Source organism: Lolium rigidum, chromosome 3 (assembly GCF_022539505.1).
Source record: "Lolium rigidum isolate FL_2022 chromosome 3, APGP_CSIRO_Lrig_0.1, whole genome shotgun sequence".
Lineage (NCBI taxonomy): Eukaryota > Viridiplantae > Streptophyta > Magnoliopsida > Poales > Poaceae > Lolium > Lolium rigidum.
The window spans coordinates 51,888,936-51,905,572 of NC_061510.1; the positions used below are offsets into that span (position 1 = coordinate 51,888,936).

Here is a 16,637-nt window from a genome sequence, read left to right on the forward strand (position 1 = left end):
TCATTATAAGTAAACAAACCGGCTTGTCCTTTGTGCTAAAAAGGATTGGGCCACTCGCTGCAATTATTTCTCTCGCACTTTACTTACTTGTACTTATTTCATCTGCTATATCAAACCCCCCTGAATACTTGTCTGTGAGCATTTACAGTGAATCCTTCATCGAAACTGCTTGTCAACACCTTCTGCTCCTCGTTGGGATCGACATTCTTACTTATCGAAGATATTACGATACACCCCCTATACTTGTGGGTCATCATGCGGCAATAGAGCCGTATAGGCCTATGTCCCGACGAAAGACCTCACCGGCCGAGAAGGTAATTCACAGGCCTCACAGTCCACTATTTTTAGTGCGTACATGTGAAAAACATTGCTCATAGTGTTGTGTATTCTACTATATTTCATGGCGGATAGTTTAGGCGAGTTTTTCTACAACAATGCCATTGACACATCATCAGACGAGTCTGATTATGATAGGGAGATCATGGCGGCCGTGGATCTTCTTGTCCATGAGCACGAAGAAAACCAAGTACAAATGTATAGGGGCTCGACCAAGGGACGTGCCACAGCGAAGGACCGCAAGCGAGAGGCCAGTCATGATCAACTCAGGCGGGACTACTCTCATTAGACTGATCCCTTGTTCAATGCACCTCTTTCGTTAGATGTTTTCGGCTGCGATGATGCTTGTGTATGAAGTTACCGGTAATCTAGTGGACGAGTACATTCGCATGAGCGAGTCCACTTGTTTTGAGTCAATGTACAGGTCTGCAAAGCAGTTGTTCATGTGTTTGCAGATGAATACTTGAAGCAACCCAATGCTGCCGACATTATATGGCTCTTAGTTAATCCACCAGTGATCGTTGCTTTATTTATAAAACGGGTCGAAAGCCTATTTCGAGGAGTCAATCCATCATTCAATAGGATTTCTGGATATGCTTGGAAGCGTAGATTGCATGCACTGAGAATGGAAGAATTATCCATTTGCGTGGTAAGGGCAATGACATGGCCATGGGAAAGGGTGCACCGTCATACTTTAGGCGGTTGCATCTCAAGATCTCTAGATTTGATGCTCTTTTTTGGCATGGCAGGCTCTCGCAATGACATTGGTTTGCTTTAGTGATCTCCGGAGTTCTCTCGACTTGTGAAGGTTGATGTTCCAATTGTCAACTATGATATCAATGGCCACCACTATGACAAAGGGTGTTCTTTAGCCGATTGTATATCTTCTTTGGTCCATATTTGTGAAGACAATCTGCGATCCTAAAGACGAGAACGAAAGTAGGTTTGTTAAATAGCAAGAAGATGCTAGGAAGGATGTGGAGCGGCATTTGGTGTGCACCAATCTCGTTGGGCTATTGTTTGGTGCCATGCTAGGAGATGGAGCAAGGAGACAATGTGGGAGGTCATGACTGCTTGTGTGATCATGCACAACATGATAGTTGAGGAGGAGCGCGATGATAATGTGTATGACCAAGGATGGAAACTTTTTAGGTGATTTGGTTGCGCATGAGCCGTGGTCACCGGCAGAGTTGGCAGATTTTCTTTATGTGCACCGTGAAATGCGAGATCGTGCACTCACAGCCGCCTCTTGAATATTTTGTTCCAACATATGTGCAATCATGTTGGAAACCAGTAGTTACTACTGCTATTCATTTCTATTTCTAATGATTGTAACAAACTATGCCCTATAACTTTGTATTTGTTTCATGAACTAAGATGCTATTATTATGATATTCTTTTAACTATGACTTTCTATTTGTTTATTTCACAATATTAGCTTTGTGTTTAAAAAAATTGAAAAACGGCCTAGAATTCTTGTGCCACAGACCATTGTGAGGCGTCTTTGGGTGCGCTGCCACCCGCAAACGGACATGGGCCTCCGGCGAGGGGTGGACGCACATGGTGGGCCTGGTGGGCCGTGGCCCACCCCAAAATTTGAGAAAAATAATTTCTATCACTAATTTGAGAAATATTGGTTACATATATTACTCATTTGGCAAAAGTGTTTATCATAATTGGGGAGAGGAAATTCTTCTTTTTGTGAAGGTGTGCCCACCCTCCAGTTATTTTCTGCCTCCGCCATTGCTCCGGCCGGTTCACGGGTCACTACTCACTAAAACGAACCAAAACGGACTATCTGAGTTTCCGAAATCTGATCGGCATTGAGATCTCCTAACTATTTTCGCGTACGGTGACTAATGAAGATGCATGTGTTGGCAGTGGCAGGAACGGCCCTGTTTAACTGGATTCGCTGACAGTGGTGATGCATGGTGCTACTGTAGCTACCTAATAAAGAGGCCGTCCATGAAATGAAATCTGATGAGCATCTTCATTCTGCCATCATGCAATCAATAAGGTCCAGCTAGCTTAGCTAGCCGGCCTGCTGCACAAATGCCAGATCCAATTCACTTCATCTTGCTAGGAGCCTAGGAGTACACTTCTTAGACATAAAAATCAGCTCACCTTCAACAACAATGCTACTCCAATGTAGTAAAGTAGTAAAGTACATGTTCTTTCAACAAAACACATATTCCATCCGATCCATAATACTTCTTGTGATGGCGTGGTAGACGTGATAAGCTACTTTCAAACAAACAAAATACATAATACTTCTTGTGGCTTTAGTTCAAATTTGCTTAAATTTGAGCTAAATCCGCGACAACTATTAGGGATCGGACGGAGCAGAAGAAAAGAAACTTTTAGTGTTACAGACCCCAAATGCAAAATGCACCTTCCAGTGTACTAAGGCAGTAAATCACATGTATTAGTTTATGTTCTTTCAACATAACAAATAGTACTCTCTCTATCTCAGTTTACTAGGCATGCACGTGTACATAGATCATCAATTTAATCTATATAATATAAATTATATAATAGAAAAATTATACTATTAGAAAGTATAAAATCTAAAGTTTCTAATGGTATATTTTTTGTAATATATATCCTATGTTAAGTTGGTCAAATTAAGAATCTAGTGATACGCGTAAAATTACTAGTAAACTGAAACGAAGGGAGTAGATGAAATTAAGTAACAAACTTTTAGTGTCACATAATCCAAACGCGGAACGCACGGAACTGAGGCGTGACACGCACAAGAAAGCAATTACCTTGCACATTTTCCTCTCTGCAAGCATTGGTCTCGCACATGTTGTGCTCCGTGCCCCGGGACAACATGTCAGCTTCAGAGCAAGAGATGCATGTGTGTCCATGCATGAATGAATGAATGTGAACACCATGCCCAAGCTAGGAGCTGCACACTTCTCCCCCCACTCTGGCTCACTCCTTCCTACTAGCTTTGCTCCCTCAATGGCATTAACTGCCACCCAACAACCCGCCCACCCACCATCTCCTCCCCAACCCCAGCACCACCTCCTCTATATCTGAACACTTCCGCTCCCCTCTCACCTCATCACACTGCCACAGCTTGCTCGCCACCACCGATCTCACTTCAGCCATGGCGCGGGAGGAGCAGGCGCTGCTGTCGACGGAGATCGTCAACCGCGGCGTGGAGCCGTCGGGCCCGGACGCCGGCTCGCCGACGTTCTCGGTGCGTGTGCGGCGCCGGCTGCCGGACTTCTTGCAGTCGGTGAACCTCAAGTACGTCAAGCTGGGGTACCACTACCTCCTCAGCCACGGCGTGTACCTGGCCACCATCCCGGTCATCGTGCTCGTCTGCGGCGCCGAGGTCGGCAGCCTCAGCCGCGACGAGCTGTGGCGCAAGGTCTGGGACGAGGCCACCTACGACCTCGCCACCGTGCTCGCCTTCCTCGCCGTCCTCGCCTTCACCATCTCCGTCTACATCATGTCCAGGCCCAGGCCCATCTACCTCATCGACTTCGCAACATACAAGCCCGCGGACGAACTCAAGGTAAATTAACTCATCTTCTCTCTCATGATACGAATGCTCAAGTACATGTTTACATAGAGATTACTGTATATCTTTGCATGAAGATCGTATATGCACACATGATTTTTTCTTTACTCGTTACTGTACATGTTAATGCCGGACGAAATGTTTTAGTAGGATATATTTGTGAGGATTAAAATCGTAGATCGCATTTTGCATGTAACATAGTTAGATCACACAAAATTTTCAAGGACAGGTAGATCAGACAAATTAATGTTAGAAGTAAGATACTTATTCTCAGTTTTTTTTAATTTGTTCCATTATCTTGAGGTTGGCATGATTGCCAAGCCACGTACGTTTGGCACACACACGAACTTGGCGTGAGACATATATCTTCTGGAGTACCTTCGCGTACTGATATAGCCATCTTCTGAAAGAGCATAAAAAGTATGAAAAACTAATGTCCTGGAAAGCTATACTACAGGATTTAATTAGTTAGCCTTTTCTTATTATAGAAATATTTGGTCTTCACCTAAGATGATTGAGTACTTAGAAGAATTCGACGCGCTATGCAGCTGTGATAATCAAGCATATAGAGTAGTAAAATGGTATAGGTAAAAAAAAGTAGAGTAACACCTATGTGGCCAAAAAATATGTACGACTAGTCTAGTGCCTCGGGTGATTTTTTTTTCTTGTGAGGATTCAAGTACCTCGGGTAGCCTATGAAAGTGTGAATCATAAACAAGATCTCACAAAAAAATGGCAAAGATTTGAAGAAAGGATATTGCATTGCATATATACCCCATTGTGATTTCAGTTTACTTTATCCATCTGATTTAGATACTGTACTGGTGCAGTGCATGTCAATTCAATATTTCCTGGTAGAGTTAGAGACATTTTTTTTCATGTTTTTTCGCAGCAGAGTAACTCATGCATGTTTGGCCGACAAGATAACGAAAAAATAGGTTGAATATACATGTCTTTCACCTTTTTCTGTTAGGCAACTACTTCAACCTATTGTACTGTGCTACCAGAAGAGAGTAGCTTAAACATAAAATTGACACATATGGTAGAGCAAACAAAATACAAAGTAATCGCAATATACATATGTCATACCTGCCCCAGTTCTTCCATTAATAGTCACCCATTGGTGCCAACTGCCACCAGTCAGAGACTGTTAATTTCGCAAATACTCCATGAAGGAGTGCGAGTCAACGTTTGTTATTGGGTATTCCATCTCCATACCAGTGGATAGACTTTCCGAACACACCCCTCACATGTTGATAAATTACCTCCTACTGCTATAGCTTGGGAATTAATTAGCAGGCCAATTATGGCCCGTGGGCCCGGTCAGCCCATGTGAATGAGTGGGCGGCCCAGAAGTTATGACGATTGATCATGGATCGAGCTGGTGGAGTTTTCGGCTGGGATACGTCGGCTGGTCATCAAAGACGGTTGGCAGATCCGGCACACGCACAATCAATGACCCTCAAAAGAAAAGTTTTTTTTATTTCTCAAAAAATCAAGTTTTTGTTTGCAAATCGTACTAGTGTTGCACATATATTTATCTATTGCACAAATGAGTGAGCGTCATTTTTACCTTGTGATCTGGGGTCAGCTGGACACGGATGACGGCGAGGCGTAACCGATCATCGGTGTGATTCCATGATGTGATCCAATCCAGGGAAAATCAAATGAGATTAAAATGAACGACATTCAACATCTCGTAACTTGTTTTTGAGTAAATAATTGAGCTATAGCAGAGTCGGTTCTCTCTCATTTCCTGAATCCAAAAACTGTGTGGTGTGATTGCAGGTCTCCAAGGCGGAGTTCATTGATCTTGCGCGCAAGTCGGGCAAGTTCGACGAGGAGAGCCTGGCGTTCCAGGCGCGGCTGCTGGCCAAGTCCGGCATCGGGGACGAGTCCTACATGCCGCGCTGCGTCTTCCAGCCCGACGCCAACTGCGCCACCATGAAGGAAGGCCGCGCCGAGGCCTCCGCCGCCATGTTCGCTGCGCTCGACGAGCTCTTCGAGAAGTGTCACGTCCGCCCCAAGGACGTCGGCGTGCTCGTCGTCAACTGCAGCCTCTTCAACCCGACGCCGTCCCTCTCCGCCATGATCGTCAACCACTACAAGATGCGCGGCAACATCCTCAGCTACAACCTCGGCGGCATGGGCTGCAGCGCGGGGGTCATCTCCATCGACCTGGCGCGCGACATGCTGCAGGCCAGCGGCGCCGGGCTCGCCGTCGTCGTGAGCACCGAGGCTGTGTCTTTCACCTGGTACGCCGGGAAGCGCCGGTCCATGCTCATCCCGAACGCCTTCTTCCGCGCCGGGTGCGCCGCCGTGCTGCTGTCCAACCGGCGCCGGGACTTCCGCCGCGCCAAGTACCAGCTGGAGCACGTGGTGCGCACGCACAAGGGCGCCGACGACCGCAGCTTCCGGTCCGTGTACCAGGAGGAGGACGAGCAGCGGATCAAGGGGCTCTCCATCAGCCGCGACCTGGTGGAGGTCGGGGGCCACGCGCTCAAGACCAACATCACCACCCTCGGCCCGCTCGTGCTCCCCTTCTCCGAGCAGCTCCTGTTCTTCGCCGGCGTGCTGTTCCGCCACCTGTACCCGTCCAAGACATCCACGCCGCCGCCGCCGACAGCCGAAGGGGGCACCTCGGCGGCCGCGCCCTACATCCCGGACTTCAAGCGCGCGTTCGAGCACTTCTGCATGCACGCGGCGAGCCGCGACGTGCTGGAGCACCTGCAGAGCAACCTGGGCCTCCGCGACACCGACCTGGAGGCCTCCCGCGCTGCGCTGCACCGCTTCGGCAACACGTCCAGCAGCAGCATCTGGTACGAGCTGGCGTACCTGGAGGCCAAGGGACGCGTCCGCCGCGGTGACCGCGTCTGGCAGCTCGCCTTCGGCTCCGGGTTCAAGTGCAACAGCGCCGTGTGGCGCGCCGTCCGCCGCGTGCGCCGCCCGTCCAGGAGCCCGTGGCTGGACTGCGTCGACCAGTACCCGGCGCGCATGGACGCCTGATCGACCGGAGCAGGCGTGCTATCAATCAAGCGAGACAAAAACACGTACGTCGTCGCATCCGGCCGTCTCTGGGTAAGTGCAGGCTAATGAAACGATATCAATTTGCACGCAAGTGCGTGCAGTGCCACTGGTTAAGGTTTGAACTTTGTTTGATTTGTGTTGCTCTTGTAGCGGTTACTTATCTAAGGAGTTTAATCATAGACTACGTACCATAATGCGCAACTGTATGTGCGCGCTCTCTGTAACTTATATGTGAACTTAATTATCTACGTGCCATTTGTTTACTTCGAGCTACTGTGTAAGACCTTCATAAGAGCATCCCATCGAAAGGAGAAAAACAAACTCATAGAAAAAAATTGTTTTTGGGCACCGAGAGAGAAGATTTTGGGATTTCACGGACGCCGAACAGCGGATGGGCAGTCCCTGTGAATCTATGAATAAATTTAGTTCTATGAAACTATAAATACTAGTTTGGGCTAGCACATTCAAACATAGGTCATTCTGCACATAAAACATAGAAATCCCTTGGATACATTTAAGCATAACTTGCAAACATACGTCATTCTGCACATAAAACATAGATACATTTAAGCATAGATCATACGACATAGCTCGATAACCCTAAACATAGATAACTCTACCACTTTGATCATCTACATTCGAACATAGAAGCCGAACACGATCGGATTTGGCCGAAGGACAACGGGAGGGTGATGACGGTTCGCGAGGAGGATGCAGAAGGTTCATCGTGGGCAGATGGTTGCTCCCTCGCATGATGACTAGATTTGGGAGCCCACTCCCAAAGTCCCTATACAATGGAAGGCAAGTGGGTATTTTTTTCTCCCTCCCATTTTCTTTTGGGGATTGGGAGCCGTTTTCAACTTGGGCAGAAGCACCATTTTCATCAGTTTTTGGAACTTTGATAGTTTTGAGGGATTGCGAGTCGTTGTTCTCCTTCCGATGGAGATTCTCTAAGCCTTCTTTATTAGAGAGAGAAGATGACTATGAGTTGTTTGTCGATGATAACGACAATTGTATAAAGATTAAGAAAGGATAGCTTAGAGATCTTGATAAAAGAATTCTAATTTAATGGAATACAAATCAAACTTATAATTTTTTAACATCACATAATATCACACTAATCTAAATTACAAGCTAGCAAACAGATGAGATATTTACAAAACATTGATATGATTAAAATAACCCTACAAACGAAAGAAACAATGCCAAATTCACAAGTCCTTGAACGACACTGCTTAAAGAACAATAGTTGGATCATGACGGTGACAAGTTGTACTAGCCGTGGCATGCCGCAAGGCAGTTCTTCCACCAATAATGCATGCATTCAATAATACCAAGCATGCCGACCATCCTCTTGCTTCATTCCGCGACATCAGCCTCTATGTGTCCTTCTCCTTGGGAGCTTAGAGGCACGCAAGACCAAAGACTTTGATCATAATCTTTGCAAACCTCCGCATGCATGCAAGCATAGTATAATTCTATAATACGAAGATACTTGTCAATGTAATCCCTTGAAACACCATATAAGACAACTCGCATCGCTAAATATATATTTTGATGTTCACTAAATCAAATGAGGTCGGTAACATTCCTCCAACAAGTGAAAAATCAGCCGATGTCCTCACAAGTTCAGACAATGCGCATAAAAGAGATATCTCTGCGTTCGATAATGTATACAAAGGGATGAGCAGGGTAGGTGCAAAGCTCGATGAAATAATACCTCATGAGCATTTCATGGCCGACATCATGTTTGAGGAATGTATAAATGACCTATTGTCGAGACCCTCTTATTTCTCTTCTTATTATCAATTTCCATTACGGAGAGCATCCGAAATGATGCCATCAATCTCATCGTCGTTAATCACAACCTCTATGTCGTACATGTAAGTGAAAGATCGAGATATAACACTAGTATAGAACAAGCCTTCACACACGGCGGAAATGGCCCGTACACACGATAAACCTTACCATCACTATGCAAGGATGGGTGATGCTCCTCTACAACGCACACAGTTAAATAAACTGTGTGCATGGGGTCAATTTTCGCAAACGGTATTATTTCGTAATTGTTTGTGATGTGTAGGGCCATCACAAACGTTTTCTTACAGTCAGCAGTAAGTCAGTTGTAAGATCACATACGATTATTTTTGGGCAGATGCATGTATTTATATGGAATGGCACACATTTGTTTCCTCTAGCCGTATACTTTTTGCAAGCATCACAAACATATTATGTATGCAACAAGCATTACTCATTTGTACCCATTAGACCAAAATTCAACATTGTTTGTAAATGCATTAGCAAAACTCATTTCTATTTGATTATACATCATACACCAAGTGTATACATGTAGTTCGACATAGATTCAATTGCTAGAATGAAAGTTATGTCGAAATAGTTCTTGGCTACGTCATTGTCTCCATGCATTAGAAGGTTCTGTTGCAAATACTCAACCTTTGTTGAGAGTCTTCGTGGTTTTGTCGGCACTTGCGTGATATTTTGGCAACGTTGCATAAGACACTCATAGGTAAAAAAAATGTTTTATGCAGTGAACCAAAATATCGCAATAGAGACGAGTCGAGGCGCACGCCATGGTTCGAGCTTCTTGCAACCGACAACCTCAATATGTCACCACAATCATTAAATACTGCACACACAAATCTTTGAGTTAGAATATAAACATACCAGATACATGAGGTTAGACTTAAACTGGTTAAGTAAAAATGATCTCGGTCTTACTGATTATGATATCTAGACTCTATTGGCTCTAACCAGCCAATCAAAAATCTTATGCAGTATCACCAAAATACAATCCATATTATAAGATGAGAGCTAGGGTTAACTATGTGAAAAAAAAGGAAAACTAGAAATGTATAGCAAAATATAGATCAAAAGCTATACGCAACAACAAAACTGATCATGCTATACACATTAACATATAGATCAAACTATACCGAATACCATATACATAACATATAAGTTATAACGTACAAATTTAACAATCTGATTTAAGCATACAATATAACATATATATCAAGATTTATCAAAGTTCCGTTAGGAGAGGATATGCACGCATGCACCCAAGTCAACAAGGATCAACCACTGATGACTTAGCCTTATTCTCTGCGAGCACAATCTTCACCCGCTTGACCCACTCACTAATAGAAGATGTTGAGGTGATCTTTAAACCTTCAAAAACTTGCCTCGGGACAAGTCCAAACCTTGGATGCTCGACATGCCATGCCATTTCTACAAGAGTAGCAACTAAATCTTGTCGGCAAAAAATTCCTCTTGTTTAGTGTTCACCAAACACAAACTCCAACTCTTAAGAAATTTGTTGCATGGACAATTGAGAGAGAGTAAGGGGGAGGGGGGGGGGGGGGGGCCCAAGCGATATTTATAGGATACACACAACAAACCGGCACCACAAGATATTTTATTGTACGGACATGTCAACAATCTTTAACTTCCTCAACCGGTGTTGCGCACATCAGCATCAACCAGAGCTTCAATCACAACCATGAAGTTGTAACTCATCAGAATCAGCTTTTAACCATGTGAGGGGGTAGACTCAAATTGTGGTTGCTTCAACCACATGTTCAAGATATGGTTTGAAGTTTCTGAAGCAGACTAATTTCGCATGAGATTTCCGATAGATTATTGTGGAAGAGATTTAAGTATGATTGAACACACATTAATTTTCGCGTCTAGTCTTGAAGATTTAACCCCTCATTAATACTACAATTGTTCCTATTTAATCATGAGCTATAAAAAGACAACTACTGTCTTTAGCCTTGTCAGCTTTGGAGTCTTCAAGCACACCACAATAGGTTTAGCTTCAACTCTTTTTGAGGGGTCATCTTCCACGCTGTCAAACCGACTTTTGGGACTATATCCATGTGTAAACCAGATAAACATTTTAGTCTCATAATCATATTGCTATCAATCATCTAAAACCCACTAAGAGGGCACAAGATTCATTTCCAGTAAAATTTTAGAGGGTCCCACTCATGTTAATTTCTTGGTCCACAAATGGTCAAAGACTTTGCAATTCATTTGGTTGTTTACGAGGTTAGTTTGGAATGAGAAAGTCTGGGGCAGGCTTCAGAGTTGGTCCAATGCGGCATTCCCCATCCCAGGTGAAGATCACCAAACCACGGAAGAGTGGTGGCTTGAAGCCAGAAGGAGAGCGCCTAAGAGCAGGCGGCGCGATTTCGATACCATAACGATCCTAGTGCACTGGAGGATATGGAAAGAAAGAAACGCCCGCATCTTCCAGCTTGAGAGCAGCACGGTAGATAGATTATTTGAGTTGATCATTGAAGATGTGCGATCTTGGAGAGCCGCTGGTTGCATCATCTCCTTTAATTAGTTGTAGCTTTCGTTCTGAGGCGTTCGTTTTGATCGTCCTACTGGCCTGAGCTACACAGGTCTTTCTTTTTCGTTCGTGGCGTCGACTTGTTTATCGGCTACCTCAGCCGTTGTTTTGCCACGACCTTGTACTTTCTCCATTGCTATCTCAATAAAAGTTCGGGCCTCAGGCCCTTCGAAAAAAAAAAGCGAGATAAAATTTTTTTTTAGAGACCCCTTCATCGATAGCTGGGTCCTTCGGGCCCTTCTTTTGTTCCAGAGAAATAAGGGCTTCAACTCATCAGCCCATCCCAATTCGGCCCAGCAAACAAAAGCGACCACCTTTGTTCAGAGTTCAGACCTTCACTGAAAAGACAATGTCCGAACTACCCCGCAGCTGGGAGGTGCGCGTGGCAGGCAAAGGGCGCTCCATCGCCGTGCCCACCGTATGCCATCTCCCACACCAAATCCCAATCCGGCTCTCCCCCACCACCCCCAAAACCCTAGCTTTAAACCCCCAAATCCAGCCAATCCCCCCACCGATTCCCGCCATTTCGTGCCGGATAGCCGATCCACCGGACCTGCATCGGTTCCTTCCGCTGGCGACGAACCCTGGGCTGCCTGGGTTGTTCCGAGAAGTTCGTCCTGCTCTTTTTTTCTTTCTACTAGGATGGGTACCCCAATCCACCCAGTTTGCTGCGTGGTGCTCTACTGATACCGCCACAGTGCCTATTCCCGATTAAATTTCGAGGAAACTTTGCCCTTTTCTGGTTCCTGTTTGGTAAGATGCAGTTCGAGCGCGAGGGGGCTATCGGTGTTGGTGTCGGTGATGGCCAAGGGGAAGGCAGGATCGACGAGCCTACCAGGTGAAGAAACAACCGTGAATTCCTTTTTGTGCATCAAACATTCCTCTTCCAACATTTAGTCTATGCGACGTATTTTGACATTAACACTAACCTGAAGAAGGTGTGCCAAGATATTATGCAAGCAACTGCTTGCCAATGTGCAGAGCTTGATCTTTATCCGTAGCTAGAAATGTGACTGGTTGGCCAAGCGGCCAGTCAAAGGGCCAGACGTTGTACTGCTAAGGCTTATCTTTCTAAGCTTACAGACACAGTCAGTTAATATGAACTCCAGATGTAGTCCAAGTCCATTTAGCCTTTCCAGAGCCCCGTTTGTAGTTGTGGAAATGGAGCTGGAATCATGTGTATTACTAGAGTGGCTGGTCACCTTATCGGTAAATGATATCGTTTTTCTCTCTAGGGTGCATGAAAATAATCAAGTGCTCCATGGGTGTCCTGTGCATATGGAATGGTAGTTGAGTTGCTATTTGTCTGCAATACTACCTATTACTTCAGAATAATACCCCCTCCGATCCATATTAGTTATCGCTTTGTGGAGTAGCAAGGTGTAGCGTGTCCTGATATTGCAGTACAGCTATTCTCTCTTTCTTTACTTAGGCGTCAATACCGCATTCTGATGGCAGCGAGATAATTTCTAACTCCTATGTTATAGTTGTTCAGGTGCCTACGCTGTGGCATCAGCGCAAATGCGACACCTCATATGCGCCGTGGACCAGAGGGAAGGAGGACTTTATGCAATGCGTGTGGGATAGCATGGGCAAAGGTGGGCACTAGTTGTTGATGACCACTTATGTTTGGTACTAATTTGTTTCTGTTTTCATCAGTGTTGGCTATAGTTCTGTGTCTAATCATTTTCTATCTTGCTACGTTTGCTTGAAGTCCTATAACTATAATTACAGTGCTTGTTCATAGACTTGATAAGATTGAATCATATATATCTTTTCCTTTTATGGATGATTATCATTGTCCTATGCTCCTCAGTCCTTCCAAGAAAAACACTAATGTTCATGTGAAATTATGTTGTTCGTTTACTGGATTAACATTGGCTAGTATGCATCAGGGGAGCTTCTCTGTTCACCTTCTGGATTTTCAATTGTGTGTTTTAATCTTTCATGTACTTATTACAGATTGGCTCCTATTATTCATAGTAGAGCATCATATTTGGTATTAATATGGCATATCCAACACCATACATGTCTGTTTGAAAAATAATACTCCCTCCATCCATAAAAGGATGTCTTAGATTTTCTAAATTTGGATGTAAAGCATATTTGTTCGTCAATCTGTTTTAGTATACCTTTTTAGTTCCGTTTAATTCATTATGCTAAATCATGAGTAATCTGGATGCAAGCAGGGGAAAATGAGAAAAGTTATTGATTCTGATGAACCCATAGATGATGTCGCTATTGCAAAACTGGTGCCGGAAATTGGAATGGAATTTGACAATGAGGACAAAGCATATGAGTTCTATAACAGGTATGCTGGGCACATAGGCTTTAGTGTTCGTAAGAGTTCATCGGACAAATCATCTGACAACATCACAAGGTCAAGAACCTTTGTATGCTCAAGAGAAGGTTTCCGCAAGGACAAGAAAGGAGCTAAAGAAGTCAAAAGGCCACGGCCAGAAACAAGAATAGGATGCCGTGCACGGATGACAATTAAGATTACACTGGATGGTAAATATCGTATTGCTGAATTTGTAGCAGACCATAACCATCAGCCAGCACCTCCGTCAACCATGCATATGCTGAGATCTCAGAGGGTACTTACTGAGTTACAAACAACTGAAGCAGAATCCTCAGAGGATTCCACAACACCGTCAAGCTTCCCTGGTGGCTCTTTGGTGCAGCAGGCAGGCACTTTTAGAAATGTTAATTTCCTTCCTGCAGATTACAGGAGTTCCCTTCACTCAAAGCGTATGAAAAATATGCAACCTGGTGACGCAGGAGGTGTTGTGAAGTATCTGCAGAGCATGCAGTTGAACAATCCTTCTTTCTTTCATGCTGTCCAACTTGATGCGGATGACAAGCTGACCAACATTTTCTGGGCTGATTCCAAATCGAGAATTGACTTGAGCTACTTCGGTGATGTGGTTTGTTTGGACACAACCTACAAGATAGATGCACATGACAGGCCATTAACTCTCTTCCTTGGAGTGAATCACCATAAGCAAGTTTCCATATTTGGTGCTGCTTTGCTTTATGATGAATCAGTAGAGTCCTTCAAGTGGTTGTTTGACACGTTCAAGATTGCTACAGATGGAAAGCAGCCAAAAACAATCTTGACTGATCAATCAATGGCAGCAAGTGTTGCCATTAGAGCGGCATGGCCTGGTACAGTTTACTGTCTTTGTCCATGGCAAATGTACCAGAACACTGTCAAACAACTTAATCACATCTTCCAAGGTTCTAAGACATTTGCAAAGGATCTCAGCAGATGTTTTTATGACTATGAGGAAGAAGAGAGCTTCTTACTAGGATGGAGAACTATGGTAGAGAAGTATGATCTAAGAAACAATGAGTGGCTTCATAAATTATTCGAAGATCGAGATAAATGGGCATCTGCATACAATCAACATGTATTCACTGCAGATATAAAAAGTTCATTGCAGTCAGAAAATGTCAGTAGTGTCTTGAAAAAGTACTTGAGTCCACAATTTGATCTGTTGTCTTTCTTCAAGCACTACGAAAGAGTGCTGGATGAGCATCGGTATGCAGAGCTACAAGCCGATTTTCATGCAAGCCAGAGCTTCCCTAGAATACCTCCCTCGAAAATGCTAAGACAAGCTGCCAGCATGTACACACCAGTTGTTTTTGAAATATTTCGCAGAGAGTTTGAGATGTTTGTGGATTCAGTGATTTACAGTTGTGGGGAGTTTGGAACTGCATCTGACTATAGAGTAGCAGTAACAGATAAATCTGGGGAACACTATGTTAGGTTTGAATCCAGTGACTTATCTGTTGCCTGTAGCTGTAAAAAGTTCGAGTCAATGGGTATCCAGTGTTGCCATGTGTTGAAAGTCCTTGATTTCAGAAATATAAAGGAGTTGCCACAAAAATATTTGATGAGAAGATGGAAGAAGGATGCCAAGTCTGCAGATACAGGAAATCAAGAATCCTTGACTGATGGAGCTGTGCAAACTCCAGGCTCTTCTTTAAATGTTCCAGTGCCAATTGTAGATCAGCAACAACAGCATTTAAATAATCACCATGAACATGTACGTTGATCAAGCACAACCTTTAATTAAGAAGTGTACTCTGATTCTTAATTCAGGTTGACATTGATACACATGACAATCACAGGCTGCTTCTGTATCTAGCATCCATCACCAAGCTCCTCATGGAGGCACCCAGCGAAACCAGGTATGTCAGACTGGTGGAGTTGAGTTCAGATGCATTACATTTTAACTTCTCAAACCTGGTTGAGCTGAGTTTGGATGCATTACATTTGAACTTCTCAAACCATGAGTGCCAATTTTTTCCACAACATTATTGTGACACCTTCTATCAACTACACACATAATCACAGACAATATTAGTTGGCGCGTGTCTAACTTTTGGTTGTTCTACAGGGTTATGCCCCTTTAGCAGCGATGAACCAGCAGCAATTTATGGGAAGTTTCACCCTAAATCATGAAACAGGTTTCTAATGAAAAATGGGGCCTAGACTTTTGTCCTATTGCTCTAAAGAAACACTTCCTATTTGTGTAACTCCTGTAAGTTATTTCTGTAGTATCAGGAATAGAGATTGTTAGATGGATCTTGGAAGTAGTAAAAGAAAATCACAACCATAAGTTCCATTGGTGTTGTGGTTCAGTTAGCTCGATACATATATGTCATGCTGAGTATTTTGAACCATGCAAAAGTAAAAATAAATAAAAAACTGTGGCACAATGTTTACTTGAATACACTTGTTATGGATTTTTTTAAAGAAAAAAAGATAAGAAAAATGCCACAATCACGCTCTCTGTTACAAAACCATAGTTTTCCTTTTCAGAACCAGACTCAAGCCTGTTGATATGCACAGTGATGCCCAATGGCTTGACTGCGGTAGTGTACCTACTCAATATAAATGAAATCCATGTGCCTGCTTTCATCCAGAACAAGACAATTTCTCACAAGCCGCTGCTGATGAACCCACGCTGTTTCCCCGCCACTTGGAAGAACGCTACCTCATACTACGACCAAGAAACCGTTACCCTGTTGACCGGCGTACCACTATGCGAACATCACATTAGCAGATAATTATACTGGTGCTTTCCAAGTCGTTGTACAGTACTACGGAGCAGAGAGCGGAGAAATAGTACTACGTATATAGTTGTAAAATAGGATGAAAATGACGGGTTGTTGTTAGGCTGGGGGCAGCCAGGGACGATGTGGTGTTCATAGGCCAGCGAAACCTGACGAATGCTGATGGAAAAGATGGTCCTGTTGGCAAGCTGCCCAGGTTCCAACCTGACCCTGTCCTCCCCATTGGCGTCGAGAGCTTTGATTGATCACATCAAGGTACAATCTCCACCTCCCCAG

The 16,637-nt window shown here is 44.1% G+C and overlaps 2 protein-coding genes across 2 annotated transcripts; both read left to right on the forward strand.

Annotated features, from left to right (window-relative positions):
• Window positions 1-3,340: 3,340 nt before the first annotated feature.
• Window positions 3,341-7,161, forward strand: LOC124701601 (3-ketoacyl-CoA synthase 10-like). Its single transcript, XM_047233693.1, has 2 exons — window positions 3,341-3,865; window positions 5,660-7,161. Exons 1-2 carry the CDS (start codon window positions 3,452-3,454, stop codon window positions 6,875-6,877), a joined length of 1,632 nt encoding a protein of 543 aa, XP_047089649.1. The 5' UTR covers window positions 3,341-3,451; the 3' UTR covers window positions 6,878-7,161.
• A 4,509-nt stretch (window positions 7,162-11,670) lies between these two features.
• Window positions 11,671-15,922, forward strand: LOC124696063 (protein FAR1-RELATED SEQUENCE 5-like). The gene is made up of 5 exons (XM_047228845.1): window positions 11,671-12,114; window positions 12,764-12,874; window positions 13,466-15,328; window positions 15,414-15,473; window positions 15,683-15,922. Exons 2-5 carry the CDS (start codon window positions 12,812-12,814, stop codon window positions 15,758-15,760), a joined length of 2,064 nt encoding a protein of 687 aa, XP_047084801.1. The 5' UTR covers window positions 11,671-12,114; window positions 12,764-12,811; the 3' UTR covers window positions 15,761-15,922.
• The last annotated feature ends 715 nt before the right edge of the window (window positions 15,923-16,637 follow it).